The sequence below is a fragment of the Somniosus microcephalus genome, chromosome 5, assembly GCF_052327205.1.
Source record: "Somniosus microcephalus isolate GS21.2 chromosome 5, FLI_Smic_1.0, whole genome shotgun sequence".
Taxonomy (NCBI): domain Eukaryota; kingdom Metazoa; phylum Chordata; class Chondrichthyes; order Squaliformes; family Somniosidae; genus Somniosus; species Somniosus microcephalus.
Window position 1 is genome coordinate 317,230,877 of NC_140991.1, and position 24,335 is coordinate 317,255,211.

The 24,335-nt window shown below is 47.8% G+C and overlaps 1 protein-coding gene across 1 annotated transcript in view; it reads right to left on the reverse strand.

Annotated features, from left to right (window-relative positions):
* cpne4b (copine IVb) overlaps positions 1-24,335 on the reverse strand; it is a 542,136-nt gene that overhangs the window by 434,168 nt on the left and 83,633 nt on the right. Inside the window, exon 2 of the mRNA XM_085989288.1 lies at positions 21,294-21,484. Coding sequence (XP_085845414.1) covers positions 21,294-21,473 — 180 coding nt within the window. The 5' untranslated portion in view covers positions 21,474-21,484. The remainder of the gene's footprint in view (positions 1-21,293; positions 21,485-24,335) is intronic.

Sequence of the window (24,335 nt, forward strand, 5' to 3'; positions counted from 1 at the left end):
TGATGATCTGGTCATTATCACATTGCTGTTTGTGGGAGCTTGCTGTGCGCAAATTGGCTGCCGTGTTTCCCACATTACAACAGTGACTACACTTCAAAAAGTACTTCATTGGCTGTGAAGCACTTTGGGACGTCCTGAGGTGGTGAAAGACGCTGTAGAAACGCAAGTCTGTCTTTCTTTTCCTTTTTATTTGAGCAATGGTGAGCCTGTGCAGACTCACAGAATCATAGAAGGAGGCCATTCGGCCCGTCGTGTCCATGCCGGCTCTGTGAAAGAGCTCTCCAATTGGTCCCACTGCCTCGCTCTTTCCCTATAGCCCTGCAAAAACTCGCCGTATAGAAAAATTCTCCTCATCACCCCTCATGGCCAATTATCTTAAGCCTGTGTCCTCTGGTTGCCGACCCTCCTGCCACTGGAAACAGTTTCTCCTTATTTAGTCTCTCAAAACCCCTCATAATTTTGAACGCCTCTATTAAATCTCCCCTTAACCTTCTCTGCTCTAAGGAGAACAATCCCAGCTGCTCCAGTCTCTCCACATAACTGAAGTCCCTCATCCCCTGGTACCGTTCTGGTGAATCTCCTCCGCACCCGCTCCAAGGTCTTGACATCCTTCAGCGCCCTGCGCCGAAATGTTTTTTTCAAACAGAGTTTGAACGTCAGTTACGACAATGCCAACATGCCAAATCTTCATGGAAAGATGCAATTAAAAATCTGAAATCGATGTTCTGAGCGAGTACAGCAGGGATCTGACAGCCCTGCACAGCCTGTCACAGCGCAGGCACTGACCAGCTTCAGCACCAGACGTGTGAATAGCGGGTCAGCAGCTGAAGAACGACCCATCCGTCACTAAACTGCACAGAAGCAGCTTCAGCACTGGAGCCAGAGATCTTTTATGACACAAGTGTCAGAATCCAAATCAAGGAACAAGTCTGAGAAATAAGAAAATACCAGGTAGACAATGTCTGGTTTCTGGCCAATGGGAGCAGACTTTCTTTTGTTAGTGTCTAGCGGTAACAATGTGCTGGCATTGTACAGGCGCACTGCCGTTGTGTCAGCCATGGCTCAGTGGGCGGCACCCTCGCCTCTGAGTCAGAAGGTTGTGGGTTCTAAGTCCCACTCCAGAGACTTGAGCACAAAAATCTCTGCTGACTCTCCAGTGCAGTACTGAGGCAGTGCCGCACTGTCGGAGGTGCCGTCTGTCGGACGAGATGTTAAACAGCGCCTTTCAAAACCACCAGACGTCCCAAAGCACTTTACAGCCGATGAACTACTTTTGAAGTGCAGTCACTGTTGTAATGTACGCACCGCGACAGCCAATTTGCGCACAGCAAGCTCCCACAAACAGCAATGTGCTAATGACTAGGTAGGTAATCTGTAATCTGTTTTTAGTGATGTTGATTGAGGAATAAATATTGGCCCCGGGGATAACTCTCCTGCTCTGCTTGAAAATAGTGCCGTGGGATTCTTTTACGACCACCTGAGAGAGCAGACGGGGCCTCGGTTTAATGTCTCATACTAAAGACGGCACCTCAAGGCAGTTCAGCACTCCCTCAGCACTGCACTGGAGTGTCAGCCTAGATTTTTCTGCTCAAGTCTGGGACTTGAGCCCACAACCTTCTGACTCAGAGGTGAGGGAGCTGCCCACTGAGCCATCGCTGACTTAGGGAAGAATGCACATTATGTCCCAAAACCATTACAGGTAACGTGTACTAAATCTTGATGATTACAATCGTGTTTTACTTTAGCACCTTTACAACTGCGTGCTGGGATTTCTTCGCTGTCTGGAGTCCCGCTGTTGGCCAATGTCAGAGAGCAAACAGAGGAACAAAATTCACATCTCATCAAAAATAACTACCGTAACTACAAAAAAAATCAAATATTCCAACAGGATGCGGTTGCCAATCACCAAAGCGGCAGAGGTTTTAATCATAATCCCACTGGCACGGGATCCAAGGTGAACTTTCACCCTGGCTTCCTGTGGCTCCCTCATTACTGACCATCATCAAGTCTCCTACCGTGCCGGCGGCTTGTTAATAAATGCTAACGCACCATGTCATTAAATTACTTTTGGATTATGATTTCCTGGAAGGGCTTGTGTTAATAAACAGGTTCTGTACTGTAACTGATTGGAGCCACTACATGCATGTGCAGAACAGGGCGAGAGATGACCCAACAAGATTGGAGAAGCGTTCTCCGAATACAGGGGATCCACGTCATTGAAGAATGTTCGACAAACCTTGTTCTGTTTGTTTACAGATGTCAGTGCACTGCGATAAATCGCATCATCACACCACACACGCACGGTATCATTGCCATCATCATGAAAACGCCACACAATTCGACAGACTCAAATCTCTCCCTGGATTAAAAGAAAATGCCAAACTGTTTGTCGTAAAGACTGTGCTCGTTCAAAGTAAGAGATTATTTTCTGGAGAAAGACAGACTTGCATTTCTACAGCGCCTTTCACGACCACCGGACATCCCAAAGCGCTTTACAGCCAATGAAGTACTTTTTGAAGTGTAGTCACTGTTGTAATGTAGGAAACGCGGCAGCCAATTTGCGCACAGCAAGCTCCCACAAACAGCAATGTGATAATGACCAGATAATCTGTTTTTAGTGAAGTTGATTGAGGGATAAATATTAGCCAGGACACCGGGGAGAACTCCCCTGCTCTTCTTCAAAATAGTGCCACGGGATCTTTTACATCCACCTGAGAGAGCAGACGGGGCCTCGGTTTAGCATCTCATCTGAAAGACGGCACCTCCGACAGTGCAGCACTCCCTCAGTACTCTGGAGTGGGACTTTGAACCTATAACCTTCTGACGCAGAGGTGAGGGGTGCTGCCCACTGAGCCACAGCTGAGTTGGAAGTTAGTAGGGGCAAAATGTTATCATTTTCTGACGCGCTGATCGATCAGGTCATACTATCCACGATCGACTATGTCATACAGGTCTAGCAGCTCAAAACTGGGCATCCACGAGGCGCTGTGGGCCATCAGCAGCAGCAGCAGAATTGTATTCCACCACATTCTGTAATCCACATGGCCCAGCATAGAATAGAATCAGAATAGTTACAGCACAGAAGGAGGCCATTCGGCCCGTCGAGCCCGTGTCGGCTCTCTGCAAGAGCACTTTAGCTAGTCCCACTCCCCCGTCCCTAATTGGCCCCACCCCTCCTCTTACTACCCTTTTACTATTTATATACCTATAGAAGACTTTTGAATTCCCCTTTATGTTAGTTGCCAGTCTATTCTCATACTCTCTCTTTGCCCCTCATATTCTTTTTCACTTCCCCTCTGAACTTTCTATATTCAGCCTGGTTCTCACTTGTATTCTCAACCTGACATCTGTCATATGCGCCTTTTTTCTGCTTCATCTTATTCTCTATCTCTTTTGTCATCCAGGGAGCTCTGGCTTTGGTTGCCCTACCTTTCCCCCTCGTGGGAATGTACCTCGATTGTACCCGAACCATCTCCTCTTTAAAGGCAGCACATTGTTCAATTACAGTTTTGCCTGCCAATCTTTGTTTCCAGTTTACCCGGGCCAGATCCGTTCTCATCCCACTGAAATTGGCCTTCCCCCAGTTAAACATTTTGACTCTAGGTTGCTCCCTGTCCTTTTCCATAGCTAATCTAAACATAAGAACATAAGAACATAAGAATTAGGAGCAGGAGTCGGCCACTTGGCCCCTTGAGCCTGCTCCGCCATTCAATAAGATCATGGCTGATCTTGGGCTCAAAGCCACTTCCCCGCCCACTCCCTTATCTTGCAAAAATTTGTCTAGAGGTAAACCTTATGATACTATGATCACCGTTCCATAAATGTTCCCCTACTGAGACTTGCTCCACTTGACCCACCTCATTCCCCAGAACCAGATCCAGCAATGCCTCCTTCCTCGTTGGGCCAGAAACATACTGATCAAGAAAGTTCTCCTGAACACAGTTCAGAAATTCTTCCCCCTTCCTGCCCTTTACACTATTTCGATCCCAGTCTATATTAGGATAGTTGAAGTCCCCCATTATCACTATTCTATAGTTCTTGCACTTTGCTGTAGTTTCCCTGCAAATTTGCTCCTCCATATCTTTCCCACTATTTGGTGGTCTATAGAATACACCGAGTAGTGTAATGGCACCTCTATTATTTCTTAACTCTAACCAAATAGATTCTGTCTTTGACCCCTCCAGGACATCCTCCCTCTCCAGCACTGTAACATCCTCCTTAATCAATACTGCCACCCCACCGCCTTTCTTTCCTTCCCTATCTTTCCTGAACACTTTATAACCAGGAATATTTAATACCCAATCCTGATGTTTTTTGAGCCAGGTCTCCATTATCGCCACAACATCATATTCCCAGGTGGCTATTTGCGCCTGCAGCTCACTTACCTTATTTACCGCACTTCGTAAGTTTACACACATGCACTGTAAACCCACCTTAGACCATCCTGTATTCCCTCTTAGTCTGACCCCACCTAATACCATACTATTTCTTACTCTAGTGCTATCTGTCTCTCCCAATCCTTTGAGCATTTTATTTCCCCTTTCTAATGCTACACCCTGGTGCCCATCTCCCTGCCAACTTAGCTTAAACCCTCCCCACCAGCACGAGCAAACCTCCCCGCAAGGATATTGGTGCCGGCCCTGTTGAGGTGCAACCCATCCGGCCTGTACAGGTCCCATCTTCCCCAGAACCGGTCCCAATGCCCCAGGAATCTGAAGCCCTCCCTCCTGCACCATCTCTCCTGCCACGCATTCATCTGCTCTATCCTCCTATTTCTATACTCACTAGCTCGTGGCACCGGAAGTAATCTGGAGATTACTACCTTTGAGATCCTGCTTTTTAATCTCTTTCCTAGCTCCTGAAAATCTGCCTGCAGGACCCCATCCCTCTTTCTACCTATGTCGTTGGTACCGATATGGACCACGACCTCTGGCTGTTCACCCTCCCGCCTCAGAATGTTCTGCAGCCGCTCAGTGACATCTTTGACCCTGGCACCAGGGAGGCAACATAGCATCCTGGGATCATGTCTGCATATCCCTCACTCTACCATTACCATCAAGCCAAGGGTCCAACCCTGGTTCAATAAGGAGTGTAGAAGAGTATGCCAGGAGCAGCACCAGGCGTACCTAAACATGAGGTGCCAAACTGGTGCAGCTACAACACAGAACTACATGCAGTCCTGCCACATCCAGTTGTGAATGGTGGTGGACCATTAAACAACTAATGGGAGGAGGAGGCTCCATGAATATCCCCATCCTCAATGATGGTGGAGCCCAGCACGTGAGTGCAAAAGACAAGGCTGAAGCATTTGCAACCATCTTCAGCCAGAAGGGCCGAGTGGATGATCCTACTCCTGAGGTCCCCGCCATCACAGAAGCCAGTCTTCAACCAATTCGATTCACTCCACGTGGTATCAAGAAATGGCTGAGCACACTGGATACAGGAAAGGCTACGGGCCCCGACAACATCCCGGCTATCGTGCTGAAGACCTGTGCTCCAGAACTAGCCGTGCCTCTAGCCAAGCTGTTCCAGTACAGCTACAACACTGGCATCTACCCAACAAAGTGGAAAATTGCCCAGGTATGTCCTGTCCACGAATGCAGGACAAATTCAATCATCAGCAAAGTGATGGAAGGTGTCGTCGACAGTACTATCAAGCGGCACTTTCTCACCAATAACCTGCTCACTGATGCCCAGTTTAGGTTCCACCAGGACCACTCAACTCCAGACCTCATTACAGCCTTGGTCCAAACATGGACAAAGGAGCTGAATTCCAGAGGTGAGGTGAGAGTGACTGCCCTTGACATCAAGGCGCCACTTAACAGTGTGTGGCACCAAGGAGCCCAAGTGAAATTGAAGTCAATGGGAATCGAGGAAAACTCTCCACTGGCTGGAGTCATACCTAGCACAAAGGAAGATGGTTGTAGTTGTTGGAGGCCAATCATCACAGTCCCAGGACATCGTTCCTCAGGGCAGTGTCCTAGGCACAACCATCTTCAGCTGCTTCATCAATGACCTTCCCCCCATCATAAGGTCAGAAGTGGGGATGTTCGCTGATGACTGCACAGTGTTCAGTTCCATTTGAAACTCCTCAGATAATGAAGCAGACCATGTCCGCATGCAACAAGTCCTGGACGACATTCAGGCTTGGGCTGATAAGTGGCAGGTAACATTCGTGCCACACAAGTGCCAGGCAATGACCATCTCCAACAAGAGAGAGTCTAACCACCGCCCCTTGACATCCAACGGCATTACTATCATCAAATCCCTCACCATCAACATCCTGGGGGGTCACCATTGACCAGAAACTTAACAAAACCAGCCAGATAAATACTGTGGTTCCAAGAGCAGGTAAATGGAGTTAAGATACAGATCAGCCATGATCTAATTGAATGGTGGAACAGGCTCAAGAGGCTGAATGGCCTCCTCCTGTTCCTATGCAACAAAGACACCAATAGGTGTTGCTGTGTTAGAAGATAATTTACACAGAAATTCAAAAAAACTGCTAATTAAATAAAAATAAGCGTTTTATTTAAATGGATAGCCCAACATAATTGGACATCAAGCAGTATCAGTCTTTCATTTCAGGCCTTTTATCAATTATAGTAAGTGACATAACCCCCATTGTAGGAAAGCACATGAGAGCGAGTGGAATCTGTAGTAGTGTAATACTCGGGAACTTCAGAAGCGACTAATGCTGGAGCAGAGTACAGCCCACTCCTACACATCAACCTGTCACAAAAACTATTGACAGGGTACCTTGTATAAAGGGGCTTATTTGTGTGCCTCTTATTATTTTTATGTCAGCTGTGGCTCAGTGGGCCACACCCTCGCTTCTGAGTCAGAAGGTTGTGGGTTTAAGTCCCCACTCCAGAGACTTGAGCACAAAAATCCAGGCTGACACTTCCAGCGCGGTACTGAGGGAGTGCTGCACTGTTGGAGGTGCAGTCTTTCGGATGAGACGTTAAACCGAGGCCCCGTCTGCTCTCGCAGGTGGATGTAAAAGATCCCATGGCACTATTTTGAAGAAGAGCAGGGGGAGTTCTCCCCGGTGTCCTGGCCAATATTTATAGAAACATAGAAGATAGGAGCAGGAGTAGGCCATTCGGTCCCTCGAGCCTGTTCCGCCATTTAATGAGATCATGGCTGATCATCCAAATTCAGTACCCTGTCCCTGCCTTCTCCCCATATCCCTTGATCCCTTTAGCCTTAAGAAATATATCCAACTCCTTCTTGAATTTATTTAATGAATTGGCCTCAACTACCTTCTGTGGTAGAGAATTCCACAGGTACACCACTCTCTGGGTGAAGAAATTCCTCCTCATCTCAGTCCTAAATAGATTACCCCTTATCCTTAGACTGTGACCCTTGGTTCTGGACTCCCCTGCCATCGGGAACATCTTTCTTGCATCTAGTCTGTCTAGTCCTGTTAGAATTTTATAAGTTTTAATGAGATCCCCTCTCATTCTTCTAAACTCTAGCGAATATAAGCCCAATCGACCCAATCTCTCCTCATATGTCATTCCTGCCATCCCAGGTATCAGTCTGGTGAATCTTTGCTGCACTCCCTCCATGGCAGGAACATCCTTCCTCACATAAGGTGACCAAAACTGCACACAATACTCCAGGTGTGGTCTCACCAAGGCCCTGTACAACTGCAGCAAGACATCCTTGCTCCTGTACTCGAATCCTCTCGCTATGAAGGCCAACATACCATTTGCCTTCTTAACCGCCTGCTACACCTGCATGCATACCTTCAGCGACTGGTGCACAAGGACACCCAGGTCTCGTTGCACTTCCCGTTTTCCCAATCTATTGCCGTTCAGATAATAATCCGTCTTCCTGTTTTTGCCACCGAAGTGGATAACCTCATATTTATCCACATTATACTGCATTTGCCATGTTTCTGCCCAATCACCCAACCTGTCCAAATCATACTGGAGTTTCTCTGCATCCTCCTCACAGCACACATGCCCACCCAGCTTTGTGTTGTCTGCAAACTCAATCAACATCACAAAAACAGATTATCTGGTCATTATCACATTGCTGTTTGTGGGAGCTTGCTGTGCGCAAATTGGCTGCTGCGTTTCCCACATTACAACAGTGACCACACTTCAAAAAGTACTTCATTGGCTGTAAAGCGCTTTGGGACATCCTGAGATTGTAAAAGGCAAATCATTCTTTTTTTCCCCTCTCAATAGCCTTTTATATCAGTCTGCCTCACGTCGCGCTCTCTCTGTGCCTCTCCCTTTTCCCCATGTTATTCACCTCACTCCTGACTTCAGTCTTTGCCCTTTCTGCACGGTGGCATAGTGGTTAGCACTGTTGCCTCACAGCGCCAGGGACCTGGGTTCGAATCCGGCCTCGGGCGACTGTCTGTGTGGAGTTTGCACATTCTCCCCGTGTTTGCGTGGGTTTCCTCCGGTTGCTCCGGTTTCCTCCCACAGTCCAAAGATGTGCGGGTTAGGTTGATTGGCTATGATAAATTGACCCTTAGTGTTAGGGGGATTAAATACGTGGGGTTACGGGGATAGGGTGGGATATGTGTTGGTGTAGGGGTTACGGGGATCGGGTGGGATATGTGTCGGTGCAGGCTCGATGGGCCGAAATGGCCTCTATCTGCACTGTGGGGTTTCTCTGATTCTGTGATTCTTTCCTGCTGCTGTTGTTTCTTCTGATTATTCTGCTTTCCCCCCCAAATTTCTCAATTTCCTATCTCGGTCTTGAGTCGCTCTCCTGTAATTTCAGTGCCCAGCTATCAGTGAACTACTTGACAAAGAGGCAAGAAGTGCTACGGTTCTTAATAGTGGCACGGTATTACAACAACAACTTGTATTTATATAGCACCTTTAACGTAGTAAAACGTCCCAAGGTGCTGCACAGGAGCGATTATCAAACAAAATCTGACACCGAGCCATATAAGGAGATATTAGGACAGATGTCAAAGAGGTCGGTTTTAAGGAGCATCTTAAGGGAGGAGAGAGAGGCGGAGAGGTTTAGGGAGGGAATTCTTTACAATTAGCTGATCTACACTCGGATTTACACTTGCTGGGGGGGAGGGGGGGCAGTACGGTTCGGCTATCTCCACACTATTTGTAACGCACTGGTTAGTACATTGTTTCAAATTCCTCTTTACTCTATTTCAATTAAGTCATTAACTTTCGGAACAATATATTTAATGTTCGGCACCCTGTCTGAATAGATAGGGAGGTGCATTGGAGATGTCATAGAGTCATAGAGTCATAGAGTTATACAGCACGGATAGAGGCCCTTCGGCCCATCGTGTCAGCGCCGGCCATCAAGCCCTGTCTAATCTAATCCCGTATTCCAGCATTTGGTCCGTAGCCTTGTATGCTATGGCATTTCAAGTGCTCATCCAAATGCTTCTTAAATGTTGTGAGGGTTCCTGCCTCCACAACCCTTTCAGGCAGTGAGTTCCAGACTCCAACCACCCTCTGGGTGAAAAAGTTCTTTCTCAAATCCCCTCTAAACCTCCCGCCCTTTACCTTGAATCTATGCCCCCTAGTTATTGACCCTTCTACTAAGGGAAAAAGCTCCTCAGCATCCATCCTATCTATGCCCCTCATAATTTTGTACACCTCAATCATGTCCCCCCTCAGCCTCCTCTGCTCCAAGGAAAACAAACCCAATCTGCCCAGTCTCTCTTCATAGCTGAAGCGCTCCAGCCCTGGTAACTTCCTGGTGAACCTCCTCTGCACCCTCTCCAACGCGATCACATCCTTCCTGTAGTGTGGCGACCAGAACTGCACACAGCATTCCAGCTGTGGCCTAACCAGTGTTTTATACAGCTCCATCATAACCTCCTTGCTCTTATATTCAATGCCTCGGCTAATGAAGGCAAGTATCCCGTATGCCTTTTTTACCACCTTATCCACCTGTTCCGCCGCCTTCAGGGATCTGTGTACTTGCACACCCAGATCCCTCTGACCCTCCGTCTTGCCTAGGGTCTTACCATTCATTGTGTATTCCCTTGCCTTGTTAGTCCCCCCAAAGTGCATCACCTCGCACTTTTCCGGGTTAAATTCCATTTGCCACTGTTCCGCCCATCTGACCAACCCATCTATATCGTCCTGCAGACTGAGGCTACCCTCCTCGCTATTTACCACCCTACCAATTTTTGTATCATCCGCGAACTTACTGATCATACCTTTTACATTCATATCCAAGTCATTAATGTAGACCACAAACAGCAAGGGACCCAGCACCGATCCCTGTGGTACCCCACTGGCCACAGGCTTCCAGTCACAAAAACAACCTTCGACCATCACCCTCTGCCTTCTGCCACTAAGCCAGTTTTGTATCCAATGTGCCAAGGCACCCTGGATTCCATGGGCTCTTACCTTCTTGACCAGTCTCCTGTGCGGGACTTTATCGAAGGCCTTACTGAAATCCATGTATACCACATCCACTGCGTTACCCTCATCCACACACCTAGTCACCCCCTCAAAAAATTCAATCAAATTAGTCAGACATGATCTTCCCTTGACAAAGCCATGTTGACTATCCCTGATTAATCCTTGCCTCTCCAAGTGGAGACAAATTTTGTCCCTCAGAATTTTTTCCAATAATTTTCCTACCACTGATGTTAGGCTCACTGGCCTGTAGTTCCCCAGTTTTTCCCTACTTCCCTTCTTGAATAATGGCACTACATTAGCGGTTCTCCAGTCCTCTGGCACATCCCCTGTGGCCAGAGAGGTCCTGAATATATGTGTTAGAGCCCCCGCAATCTCTTCCTTTGCCTCACACAGCAGCCTGGGATACATTTCATCCGGGCCTGGGGATTTATCCATTTTTAGGCCTGCTAAAACCGCCAATACCTCCTCTCGATGTTAATATGTTCGAGCATATCACAGTCCCCCCGCCCTATTTCTATGTCTACATCGTCCTCCTCCATAGTGAAAACAGATGCAAAAAATTCATTTAGAACCCCTCCTACATCTTCCGGCTCCACACACAGATTGCCACTTTTGTCCCTAATGGGCCCTATTTTTTCCCTAGTTATCCTCTTACCCTTAATATATTTATAAAACATCTTAGGATTTTCCTTTATTTTGCTCGCCAGTGTTATTTCATGGCCCCTCCTTGATCTCCTAATTTCTTTTTTAAGTATCCCCCTGCACTTTTTGTACTCCTCTAGGGCTTCCTCCATCTTTAGCCTTTTGTATCTGCCAAAAGCCCTCCTTTTTTTCCTAATCCATTCTCGTATATCCCCTGACATCCAAGGTTCCCTGTGGTTTTTGGAACCACCCTTGACCTTTACGGGAACATGTTGCCATTGTATGATCTCAATCTCCCTTCTGAAAGCCTCCCATTGCTCCGATGCGGATTTTCCTACAAGTAGCTGATCCCAGTCCATTTTGGCCAGATCCTGCCTTATCCTATTAAAATCGGCCTTCCCCCAATTTAGAACCTTTATTTCTGGCCCATCCCTGTCCTTTTCCATGACCACCTTAAATCTCACCATATTATGGTCACTGTCACCAAAGTGCTCACCTACTAGCACTTTTTCCACTTGGCCGGCCACATTCCCTAGAATTAGGTCCAGTACCGCCCCCTCTCTTGTAGGACTTTCTACATGCTGGCTCAAAAAGCTCTCCTGGATGCACTTTAAGAATTCTACACCCTCTGAGCCTTTCACACTCTGACTATCCCAGTTAATATTGGGGATGTTGAAATCCCCCATTATTATTACCCTATTATTTGCACATTTCTCTGAGATTTGCCTACATATCTGTTCCTCTATCTCCCCCTGACTGTTTGGAGGCCTATAGTACACTCCCAGCAAAGTGCTTGCCCCCTTTTTGTTTTTAAGCTCCACCCATATGGCCTCATTAGAGGAACCTGCTAATATATCATCCCTCCTTACTGCAGTAATTGACTCCTTAATTAATATTGCGACATCCCCTCCTCTTATACCTCCCCCTCTGTCTTGCCTGAAGATTCTGTACCCCGGAATATTGAGCTGCCAGTCTTGCCCCTCCCTCAACCATGTCTCCGTGATAGCAACAATATCATACTCCCATGTGTTTATTAACACATGGGAGACTTCAGGCTCCAAGACATGAGGAAGGAATGATTGGGGTCATGGTCCAGTTCATTAAAATGCAGAAGGGTATCGAGGGTGTAGCTACAAGCTGGTTACTTGACTTGGGCTGTCAGTGCCGAACTAGAGGACATGGGTCTCCATCTGCCATTGCTTAGTCCATCTGATTACTGGGCCCAGAGCTCAGAGTATTGATCAACTTAGGCATGTTTTGTCACCTGGCCACATAGGTTGATATAATATTATGCTCAAGAAGTCATCTCCAAATCAGGAGCACACTTTACCTCCTCCCTTCCCACCGTCCAAACACCCCTTCCAGGTGAAACAGCGATTTACTTGTATATCATGCAATCTAGTATACTGTATTTGCTGCTCACAATGCGGTCTCCTCTACATTGGGGAAACCAAACGCAGATTGGGTGACCGCTTTGCTCCGTTCAGTCCGTAAGGGTGACCCTGAGCTTCCGGTCGCCTGTCACTTTAATTCTCTGCTCCACTCCCACTCTGACCTCACCGTCCTCGGCCTCGTACACTGTTCCAGTGAAGCTCAACGTAAATTCGAGGAACAGCACCTCATCTTACTATTAGGCACTTTACAGCCTTCTGGATTCAACATCGAGTTCAACAATTTCAGATCATAACCTCTGTCCCCATTTTTCCAGATGGCAGCTATTGATGATTCTGCCGTTGCCATTTACACCTCCTCTAGACTCATCTTTTGTCTCTTAACTTGTCCCATTACCATCTCCTTTTGCCTCGCACCATCATCCCTTTTGTCATTTAATCTCTCCCGCCTTCCACCCTATCACAGACCTTCCCTTTTGTTCTTTCCTCCCCTCCCCCCCTTTCCCTGTTCCTGCACTTGCTTAAAACCTGTTACATCTCTAACTTTTTCCAGTTCTGACGAAGGGTCATCGACCTGAAACGTTAACTCTGTTTCTCTCTCCACAGATGCTGCGTGACCTGCTGAGTATTTCCAGCATTTTCTGCTTTTATTTCAGATTTCCAGCATCTGCAGTATGTTGCTCTTGTATTAGAAGACCTAGAACAGGACCCTGTGGAACTCCGCTAGTCACTACTCCCCCTCATGCGGCTAACATTAACCATTAACTTTAGACTTCCCAATTCCGAGCCAATTTTCAATCCAGCTGGAACAGTTTATTTCCCAAGGGTTATCTTCCCAGCACATGTTCTTAAAGATGACATTGGCAAAACTTTCCGCCATTTAATGAGATCATGGCTGATCATCCAAATTCAGTACCCTGTCCCTGCTTTCTCCCCATATCCCTTGATCCCTTTAGCCTTAAGAAATATATCCAACTCCTTCTTGAATTTATTTAATGAATTGGCCTCAACTGCCTTCTGTGGTAGAAAATTCCACAGGTTCGCCATTCTCTGGGTGAAGAAATTCCTCCTCATCTCAGTCCTAAATGACTTACCCCTTATCCTTAGACTGTGACCCCTGTTCCTGGACTCCCCCGCCATCGGGATCATCCTTCCTGCATCTAGTCTGTCTAGTCCTGTTAGAATTTTATAAGTTTCAATGAGATCCCCTCTCATTCTTCTAAACTCTAGTGAATATAAGCCTAATCGACCCAATCTCTCTCCATACATCATTCCTGCCATCCCAGGTATCAGTCTGGTGAATCTTCGCTGCACTCCCTCCATGGCAAGAACATCCTTCCTCAGATAAGGCGACCAAAACTGCACACAATACTCAAGGTGTGTGGTCTCACCAAGGCCCTGTACCACTGCAGCAAGATATCCTTGCTCCTGTACTCGAATCCTCTCGCTATGAAGGCCAACATACCATTTGCCTTCTTAACCGCCTGCTGCACCTGCATGCTTACCTTCAGCGACTGGTGCACAAGGACACACAGGTCTCGTTACACTTCCCATTTTCCCAATCTATTGCCGTTCAGAAAATAATCTGCCTTCCTGTTTTTGCCACCAAAGTGGATAATCTCGCATTTATCCACATTATACTGCATCTGCCATGAATCTGCCCAATCACCCAACCTGTCCAAATCATACTGGAGTTTCTCTGCATCCTCCTCACAGCACACACGCCCACCCAGCTTTATGTCGTCTGCAAACTTGGAGATATTACATCTAGTTCCCTCCTCCAGATCATTAATATATATTGTGAATAGCTGGGGTTCAAGGGCCAATCCCTGCAGTACCCCACTAGTCACTGCCTGCCACTCGGAAAAAGACCCGTTTATTCCAACTCTTTGCTTCCAGTCTGCCAACCAGTTCTCTATCCAAGTCAGTACCTTACCCCCAATCCCAAGTGCCTTAACTTTACACGCTAATCTCATATGCGGGACCTTATCGAAAGCCTTCTGAAAGTCCAAATACACCACATCCACTGGTTCTCCCTTATCTATTCTATCAGGTACATCCTCAAAAAATTCCAGTAGATTAGTCAAGCACGATTTACCTTTTGTAAATCCATGTTGACTTTGTCCGATCCGGTCTCTGTTTTCCAAGAGCTCTGCTATTACATCTTATCTGGAAGGTACTTCCATGGCAACTCTCATCAGCGAGAGTACCACATTCATTTCCAGCAAGGTGAGAAGGAGAAAGAAGAATCTCAGAAACAGTCCTCAAACACATCATTTATTAATCAGAAAGAAATGTTAAGCAAACATTCCTTTAAAAATTGATAAAACATTGCAGTTAAGGACACAAGAATTAGGAGCAGGAGTCGGCCATACGGCCCCTCGAGCCTGCTCCGCCATTCAATAAGATCATGGCTGATCTTCGACCTCAACTCCACTTTCCCGCCCGACCCCCATATCCCTCGATTCCCCGAGAGTCCAAAAATCTATCGATCTCAGCCTTGAATATACTCAACGACTCAGCATCCACAGCCCTCTGGGGCAGAGAATTCCAAAGATTCACCACCCTCTGAGTGAAGAAATTCCTCCTCATCTCGGTCCTAAATGTCGTTGAATGCAAAAGGAAATCTCAAGACTCTCCACAGGGAGGCAAGTGCCACGATCTGTCATCATGAAATTATAGTGTTACTTAATAGAAATGATTCCATTGCTGTCCACAAAAACAGCTCCCTTTGTCAGTAGCGACTCCAACTAAGGAGGCTTTGCCATTTGAAAGCAACAAAGGCCCCTTTGAAGTGATTCATTGCTGTTCACTTATTGCCTTGTTAGAAGAGGGCAGATAAAGCAGCTTAGTACTCTTTTTGATGGTAACCATTTGTTAAAGTTGCAATATATTAAAGAAAGACTTGCATTTCTATCACACCTTTCATGACCACCAGACGTCCCAGAGCGCTTTACAGCTAATTAAGTACTTTTTGAAGTGTAGTCACTGTTGTAATGTAGGAAAAGCGGCAGCCAATTTGTGCATAGCAAACTCCCACAAACAGCAATGTGATAATGACCAGATAATCTGTTTTTAGTGATGTTGGTTGAGGGATAAATATTGGCCCCAGGACACCAGGGAGAACTCCCCTGCTCTTCTTCGAAATAGTGCCCATGGGATCTTTTACGTCCACCTGAGAGAGCAGACGGGGCGTCAGTTTAACATCTCATCCGAAAGACGGCACCTCCGACAGTGCGGCGCTCCCTCAGTACTGCCCTCCGACAGTGCGGCACTCCCTCAGTACTGCCCCTCCAACAGTGCGGCGCTCCCTCAGTACTGCCCCTCCGACAGTGCGGCGTCCCTCAGTACTGCCCTCCAACAGTGCAGCGCTCCCTCAGTACTGCCCCTCTGGCAGTGCAGCACTCCCTCAGTACTGCCCCTCCGACAGTGCGGCGCTCCCTCAGCACTGCACTGGAGTGTCAGCCTTGATTTTTGTGTTCAAGTCTCTGGAGTGGGACTTGAACCCACAACCTTCATGACTCAGAGACGAGAGTGCTGCCCACTCAGCCATGGCTGACATGAAATATGCAACGATAACACGAGTAAAGTAGATTCCAAGAGCTTTTTGGTGATTACAGTAGGGTTGATGAGCCAGACAAGAAAACTGATTAAGGATAGATGTGCGGCAGGTGAACTAAGGAGGTACAAAAAACAGCATTGGGAGTCAAATTCTGCTTTCTTCCCCTGTCAGTGTAAGGGCTGATGGGATGTGCCCCACTGTGACTCGAGACCAGCAAACAAATATTAATTTACATCAGTTTGTTTGGTATCAACGCTGGAGGAGCAGAGATCAGGAAATGGTCAGGACTGTGCAGTACAAATACCTCGGCCATTTCCTCCCCACGGACTAAAGACAAAGGCGAGAAATTTGACACAAAATACCCGATGGTATTTGACATTCTAAACATTGTTTTTTCAATTGCCGTGGAGGCGCCCGAGAGAAATGGAACAAAGGTGGTCGAAGCCTCTTCAGATTGTGGGCACCTGGGTGTTGGATGATTACCACCTCTGCTCTCTCCTTCACCGGGACCGGATGGGCCGAATGGCCCGCTTCCACGCTGCATCGTCTAAGTGTTCCTCTACATTACTCAAAATCCAGATTGTATAATTAACACAAATCTGGTTTCATGTTAATCATCGCTCAGTGTAACACCCCAGCGCAAGTGACAGACCCAACCCCCGCCCCCACCGCCCCACCCCCCATCCCCCGCCTTTGCATTACAGAACCATCTCTGCTGGAAAGCTTTCCGTAACATAAACGGAGCTCGCAGCGCTGAGGAACCTGCTCTAATTACACTGCAGGACAGGTTCCACAGCAAGGCAACAGAGAAATAACCGAACACCTGCAAATGCAAGGTCAATTAAATGACATCTATGACAACAACAACTTGCATTTATATAGCGCCTTTTACAAGTCAGGAGTGTGATGGAATACTCTCCACTTGCCTGGATGAGTGCAGCTCCAACAACACTCAAGAAGCTCGACACCATCCAGGACAAAGCAGCCCGCTTGATTGGCACCCCATCCACCACCTTAAACATTCACTCCCTCCACCACCGGCGTACCGTGGCTGCAGTGTGTACCATCTACAAGATGCACTGCAGCAACTCGCCAAGGCTTCTTCGGCAGCACCTCCCAAACCCGCAACCTCTTCCACCTAGAAGGACAAGGGCAGCAGGCGCATGGGAACACCACCACCTCCAAGTTCCCCTCCAAGTTATACACCATCCTGACTTGGAAATATATCGGCCGTTCCTTCATCATCGCTGGGTCACAATCCTGGAACTCCCTCCCTAACAGCACTGTGGGAGCACCTTCACCACACGGACTGCAGCGGTTCAAGAAGGCGGCTCACCACCACCTTCTCGAGGGCAATTAGGGATGATCAAACATCCTTTCCTTGCCAGCGATGCCCACATCCCATGAATTAATTAGAAAAAACATCCCAAGGCGCTTCACAGGAGCGATTATCAAACCAAATTTAACATCGAGCCACATAAGGAGAAATTCGGGCAGGTGAACAAAAGCTTGGTCAAAGAGGTGGGTTTTGAAGAGCGTCTTAAAGGAGGAGAGAGAGGAAGAGAGGCGGAGAGGTTTAGGGAGGGAATTCCAGAGCTCGGGGCCCAGGCAGCTGAAGGCACGGCCGCCAATGGTGGAGCGATTAAAATTGGGGGATGCTCAAGAGGCCGGAATTAGAGGAGTGCAGAGATCTGGGAGGGTTATGGGGCTGGACGGTGGACCTTCCCCAACATACGAGCTGCCAATTCAACGAGCATCCAGAATTGAAGGCAGACCGTGGCACTCATGGCGCCCGTCTATATTTACTCCCCCGTCAGCACTGCGGTGATCGGAGGTTCTTTGGGATAACACCTCCTGGGGTGTTCCTCTGCTCCCTCCCCCGCCCCCCCCCCCCCCCAGTATCAGCGGTACTGCCTCAGTTACACCGCCCCACTGTCACAGAGCGGGAGGCTGCTGATGATGTGCCTGGAATGTAAAGGCAGCATCCGAGTTCGGAGGGGAGAAATATTAATATCCGGTCACATTTTTATTTGATGAGGTATTTTAAGAAATAATCAACTCAACAAGTTTTCATGCTGAGAATTTATGCAAACGACCTGCAACCTTCAAAAACTTTCTCTTAACCGCCGCACTTCCCACATTACAACAGTGACCACACTCCAAAAAAGCACTTCATTGGCTGTAAAGTGCTTTGGGATGTCCGGTGGTTGTGAAAGGCGCTATAGAAATGCAAGTCTTTCTTTTTTTTCTATTTGCTAATATCTGACAACCAAACATCCCCGTTTTCACTTCTGATCAAATTCAGTTGGCAGTGTTCAGGATCCCAGGGACTGGAATCAGCCTGCTTTTATTCGGTTCCTTTACCCTCCGAGTACTTTCACTGTGTTTTACAGCTCTCCTCAATGCACTGAAACGGTGTGAAGATTTATCAGGCACATTCTCACTGCAACTGTGTCACCCATCAGAAGGTAAAACATTTTTAAAAATAAACCTGATCCTTTAAAAAAAGTTACCCAAACATGTGTGCATTTACAAACGTGAATAGATGTCTTAAAAGTATTCCACTAAAGCTGGATTGTGTTGGCAAAACTGACTCATGTAGGCATTGAAAAGAAATATTTTTTTTTTGATATGCTGGTAATACATGTAGACTTGAATTTGACTCCAATGGCCCTCACAAAGGCACCAAACAATATATCATTTTCCTGAATTTGCTCGCTACAAATCATATTCATAATGAGATCACAAGTCAACAGAACGAACTTCAACCACCTTTTGATAACGAGCAGATCAGTAGCACGCTGCTGTGGCGAAGATTTTAGTCTTATTTAAATGAGGTGTGGCAGAGGAGATATGCTGGCAGAGTGGGGACCTATTTTCAGAATGAGAGACAGGGCAAGGATCTTGCATAGCTACGCAACAGATAACAACACAGTTGCCTGTGATAGTGCATTCATGCAATCATGGACATAGCCCCCATAACATACAAGTAGTAAATTCTACGTCTGTTCACATCCACCAGTTGTAAAAGATTCAGCACCGTACGGTGATCTGTGTCCTAAGCCGTGTGTTTAGTAATATATCTCTGTGAGGAATATTTTTTCACAAAGGGTTAAGTTACGAGGGGAGATTACACAAATTAGGGTTGGATTCCCTAGAATTTAGAAGGTTAAGGGGTGATCTGAAGCAAGTTTTCAGGATATTAAGGGGAGCAGATAGGGTAGAGAGAGAGAAACTATATCCGCTGGTTGGGGATTCTAGGACTAGGGGGCAGAGTCTAAAAATGAGAGCCAGACCTTTCAGGAGTGAAATTAAGAAACACTTCTACACACAAAGGGTGGTAGAAGTTTGGAACTCTCTTCCGCAAATGGCAATCGATGCTAGATCAATTGTTAATTTTAAATCTGAGATCGATAGATTTTTGTTAACCAAAGGTATTAAGGGATATGGGGCAAAGGCGGGTTATATGGAGTTAGGTCGCAGATCAGCCATGATCTTATTGAATGGCGGAGCAGGCTCGAGGGGCTGAATGGCCTCCTCCTGTTCCTATGTTCCTAAAAAGATTAAGAACATAAGAATTAGGAGCAGGAGTCGGCCATTCGGCCCCTCGAGCCTGCTCCGCCATTCAATAAGATCATGGCTGATCTTTGACCTCAACTCCACTTTCCCGCCCGATCCCCATATCCCTCGATTCCCCTAGAGTCCAAAAATCTATCGATCTCAGCCTTGAATATACTCAACGATTCAGCATCCACAGCCCTCTGGGGCAGAGAATTCCAAAGATTCACAACCCTCTGAGTGAAGAAATTCCTCCTCATCTCAGTCTTAAATGGCCGACCCCTTATCCTGAGACTGTGACCCCTGGTTCTAGACTCTCCAGCCAGGGGGAAACAACCTCTCAGCATCTACCCTGTCAATCCCCCTCAGAATCTTACATGTTTTGGATATATCAAATTTTTGGTTTTGTTTTGGAAAAAAACTAACACTTCAGATTCCTGTCTGTCGCCCCGAATTCCAGCACAGTGGAGTAGTTAGGGGACAAATAAGATTGAAAGCCCTCTGTTTACAGGGAGCATGGAGGAGGGAAAGAAATGGCAAAAATGTCGGTGAAAAGGCGTCTGAGCACAGTCACACATCGCTGGACTGTGGATCTACGCCACACCACCCTTCGCCCGTAGGCTGAGCTCCCATTCTCAGCCATGCCGCTGTGGGTTGGCTCAGGATGAAAGGTCCGAGAGGGAAGCAGGGAACTGGTCCCGGCTGCTCCCGTGCGCCTCCCAATGGCCAACTTCCTCCAAGGCCTGGGAGGAAGTCACCTGCTCCCGGCGGGCACCAGGCCGTGGGCAGAGCCAAGCTCTTAGCACCCACTTGGCCTGGTTCCTTGGCTGTGAATGCTGTGTGGAGAGAGATCTGACCACACAATAAAAAGGGGGACAAACCCGTGTTAAATTGCATGCACAGGATGCTTGGCTCTGAATATTAGTGTCAAACACAGATTGGAAAAATGATTATTTTGAGCGGCGTTGAAAATCGACAACTTCAAATTTGCAACATTACAAATGTCTATGTAACTGTTTTATTGGAGGACGGATGATGGCTCCATCCTACTGCTGTCATTGGACAGTATTCAATAAACAGGGGGAAGCACGTGTCAGGCCTACAATTACTTGTTTGGTTTGTTGTGGCTTCAGATTGATAAAGAAAGGACTTTTTTTTACAACAGTGTTTTGATCAATGTTCCCTCTCATTTTTTTTCGGGCCGTGCGACCCCTTCAAAATACCGCACAGGTGTGGGCGCAGTTTACTATTTGAAAACTGTCAAGTCGGCCACGCGAGAACCCCTGGAGCGCAAGACCCTTGGAGCGCGAGACCCCTGGAGCGCGAGACCCCTGGAGCGCCGCACGAGTCCCCTGGAGCGCGAGACCCCTGGAGTGCGAGACCCCTGGAGCGCGAGACCCCCGGAGCACGAGACCCCTGGAGCGCGAGACCCCTGGAGCGCCGCACGAGACCCCTGGAGCGCGAGATCCCTGGAGCGCGAGACCCCTGGAGCGCTGCACGAGACCCCTGGAGTGCGAGACCCCTGGAACGCGAGGCCCCTGGAGCACAAGACCCCTGGAGCGCCGCGCGGGAATCCTGGAGCGATGCGCAACCGCGCGTGGTACAGAAAACATTGGTTTTGTGCCTGCTCCCTGTTTGGAAAACTTGTTCTTTTACACAGCAGCATTCCTATAGAGCACAGATACAGGAGAGACACACTTGAACCTGCCCAGGAACATGTGAAGAACAGTGCTCAGAGCCAAAGAGAAGTTTTTTTTACTATACCTCTAGCCACTGTCCGTGTGACTGCATTTTGAGGATGACGCAGGGGTCTGGTTTGGAGAGTGCGTCCCGGTCCGATATCCCTTTGCATGATACCCGCAGTTCCACCTTAGTCAGGCAGGGGCTGGAAAATAGCCCCAGTGTATTCGCCGCCGATTCATAGATGTTGCTCATCTTCTTCATAGCACGTTGCGCTGCAGGAAAATAAAAGGGGGATTGTTTCTCATTCTTCTCGCTGTGAATAGGAGCCTTACGGCTTCAGTGGAAAACATTATCCAATTAACCACTTGTTTTGAAGATGGTCACCCGCCCCCACAGTGTGGAGCACAGCGTTCAGAGGCAAACAGAAGTGGCAGTTTTTACAACAACACCGACAACTATTTAGCTACGAGGAAAGATTGGATCGGCTGGGGTTGTTTTCTTTGGAACAGAGGAGGCTGAGGGGAGATTTAATTGAGGTGTATAAAATGATGAGGGGCCTAGATAGAGTGGATAGGAAGGACCTATTTCCCTTAGCAGAGAGGTCAATAACCAGGGGGCATAGATTTAAAGTAATCGGTAGAAGGATTAGAGGGGAGTTGAGGAGAACTTTTTTCACCCAGAGGGTGGTGGGGGTCTGGAACTCACTGCCTGAAAGGGTGGTAGAGGCAGAAACCCTCATCACATTTAAAAAGTACTTGGATATGCACTTGAAGTGCCGGAACCTACAGGGCTACGGACCAAGAGCTGGAAAGTGGGATTAGGCTGGAGAGCTATTTGTCGGCCGGCACAGACACGATGGGCTGAATGGCCTCCTTCTGTGCCGTAAACTTCTATGATTCGAACTACTTGTATTTATATAGCGCCTTTAACATAGTAAAACATCCCAAGGCTCTTCACAGAAGCGATTATCAAACAAAATTTGACACCGAGCCACATAACGAGAAATTAGGGCAGGTGACCAAAAGCTTGGTCAAAGAGGTGGGTTTTAAGGAGCGTCTTAAAGGAGGAGAGAGAGGTGGAGAGGCGGAGAGCTGGCACAGGCTCGACAGGCCGAATGGCCTCCTACTGTGCTGTAATGATTCTGTAATTCGATTCTATGGTTCTATCTGTCCCTGCTGACAACTGGGAGCCCTAAGTCTTGGTATCATCCTGGTCACTTCTCCGAACTCCCTCCGCTCACCGCCCCCCCTCCCCCCACTACCCCCACCGCCCCTTCCCATGCATCTATGTCCTTCTGAAGAATGAATTCCCAAAACTGCTCACAGTATTTCCAAATATGGCCTCAGCAATGATCCACACAAGACCACAAAAGGTCATTTTGACTTTAACATCAAATGTTTGTGAAATCCAATGCACACCAGGATTCACCTTCGAACACGTTCAGTTAACTATTGATAGTCACAACAAATCCTTGTTCTTTCCCATGGTTGTCTCTCCATTGTGTACATATATGTTTGTTCCAATGTGTACATTTGTCTATATTGAAATCCTTCACATTTGCCACCTGATTATAACGCTTGGTGTTGTCAGCAAATTTAGTAATATTATTACAAGGATTATTTTCTCCATATTTCTTTTGAAATAGTACAATGAACTGGTTTAGAAACTAGGATCAACATTAATAGTATCAAAGTTCATCTATCAAGTTGGTGGGAGTAACATTTTAGATTTAACTTAATTTTTCTCCTTTTACACTTATCTACAAGTGAAGAAGAACAAAAAAACACTTGTATTTCACTAGCGCCTTTAACGTAGTAAAATGTCCCAAGGTGCTTCACAGGAGCGATTATCGAGCAAAATTTGACACCGAGCCACATAAGGATAAATTAGGGCAGGTGACCAAGAGCTTGTTCAAAGAGGTAGGTTTTAAGGAGCGTCTTAAAGGAGGAGAGAGAGATGGAGAGGCGGAGAGGTTTAGGGAGGGAATTCCAGAGCTTAGGGCCCAGGTAGCTGAAGGCACGGCCGCCAATGGCAGAGCGATTAAAATCAGGGATGCTCAAGAGGCCAGAATTAGAGGAGCGCAGAGATCTCGGAGGAGGATATCTTGTGGGGCTGGAGGAGATTACAGAGATAGGGAGGGGCGAGGCCACGGAGGGATTTGAAAACAAGGATGAGAATTTTGAAATCGAGGCGTTGCCGGACCGGGAGCCAATGTACGTCAGCGAGCACAGGGGGTGATGGGTGAACGGGACTGGGTGTGAGTTAGGACCCGGGGCAGTGAGCACAGGGGGTGATGGGTGAACGGGACTGGGTGCGAGTTAGGACCCGGGTCAGCGAGCACAGGGGGTGATGGGTGAACGGGACTGGGTGTGAGTTAGGACACGGGGCAGTGAGCACAGGGGGTGATGGGTGAACGGGACTGGGTGTGAGTTAGGACACGGGGCAGTGAGCACAGGGGGTGATGGGTGAACGGGACTCGGTGTGAGTTAGGACACGGGGCAGTGAGCACAGGGGGTGATGGGTGAACGGGACTGGGTGCGAGTTAGGACACGGGGCAGTGAGCACAGGGGGTGATGGGTGAACGGGACTTGGTGTGAGTTAGGACACGGGGCAGTGAGCACAGGGGGTGATGGGTGAACGGGACTGGGTGTGAGTTAGGACACGGGGCAGTGAGCACAGGGGGTGATGGGTGAACGGGACTGGGTGTGAGTTAGGACACGGGGCAGTGAGCACAGGGGGTGATGGGTGAACGGGACTTGGTGTGAGTTGGGACACGGGGCAGTGAGCACAGGGGGTGATGGGTGAACGGGACTTGGTGTGAGTTAGGACACGGGGCAGTGAGCACAGGGGGTGATGGGTGAACGGGACTGGGTGTGAGTTAGGACACAGGGCAGTGAGCACAGGGGGTGATGGGTGAACGGGACTGGGTGTGAGTTAGGACACGGGGCAGTGAGCACAGGGGGTGATGGGTGAACGGGACTTGGTGTGAGTTGGGACACGGGCAGCCGAGTTTTGGATGACCTCAAGTGTCAGCAGCTATTGAGAAGGCGAGACTTGTAGCATCAAATTAGCCAGGGCCAGGAATCGAAGACATTACAACAGAAAACCAAACATGCAAAGGAA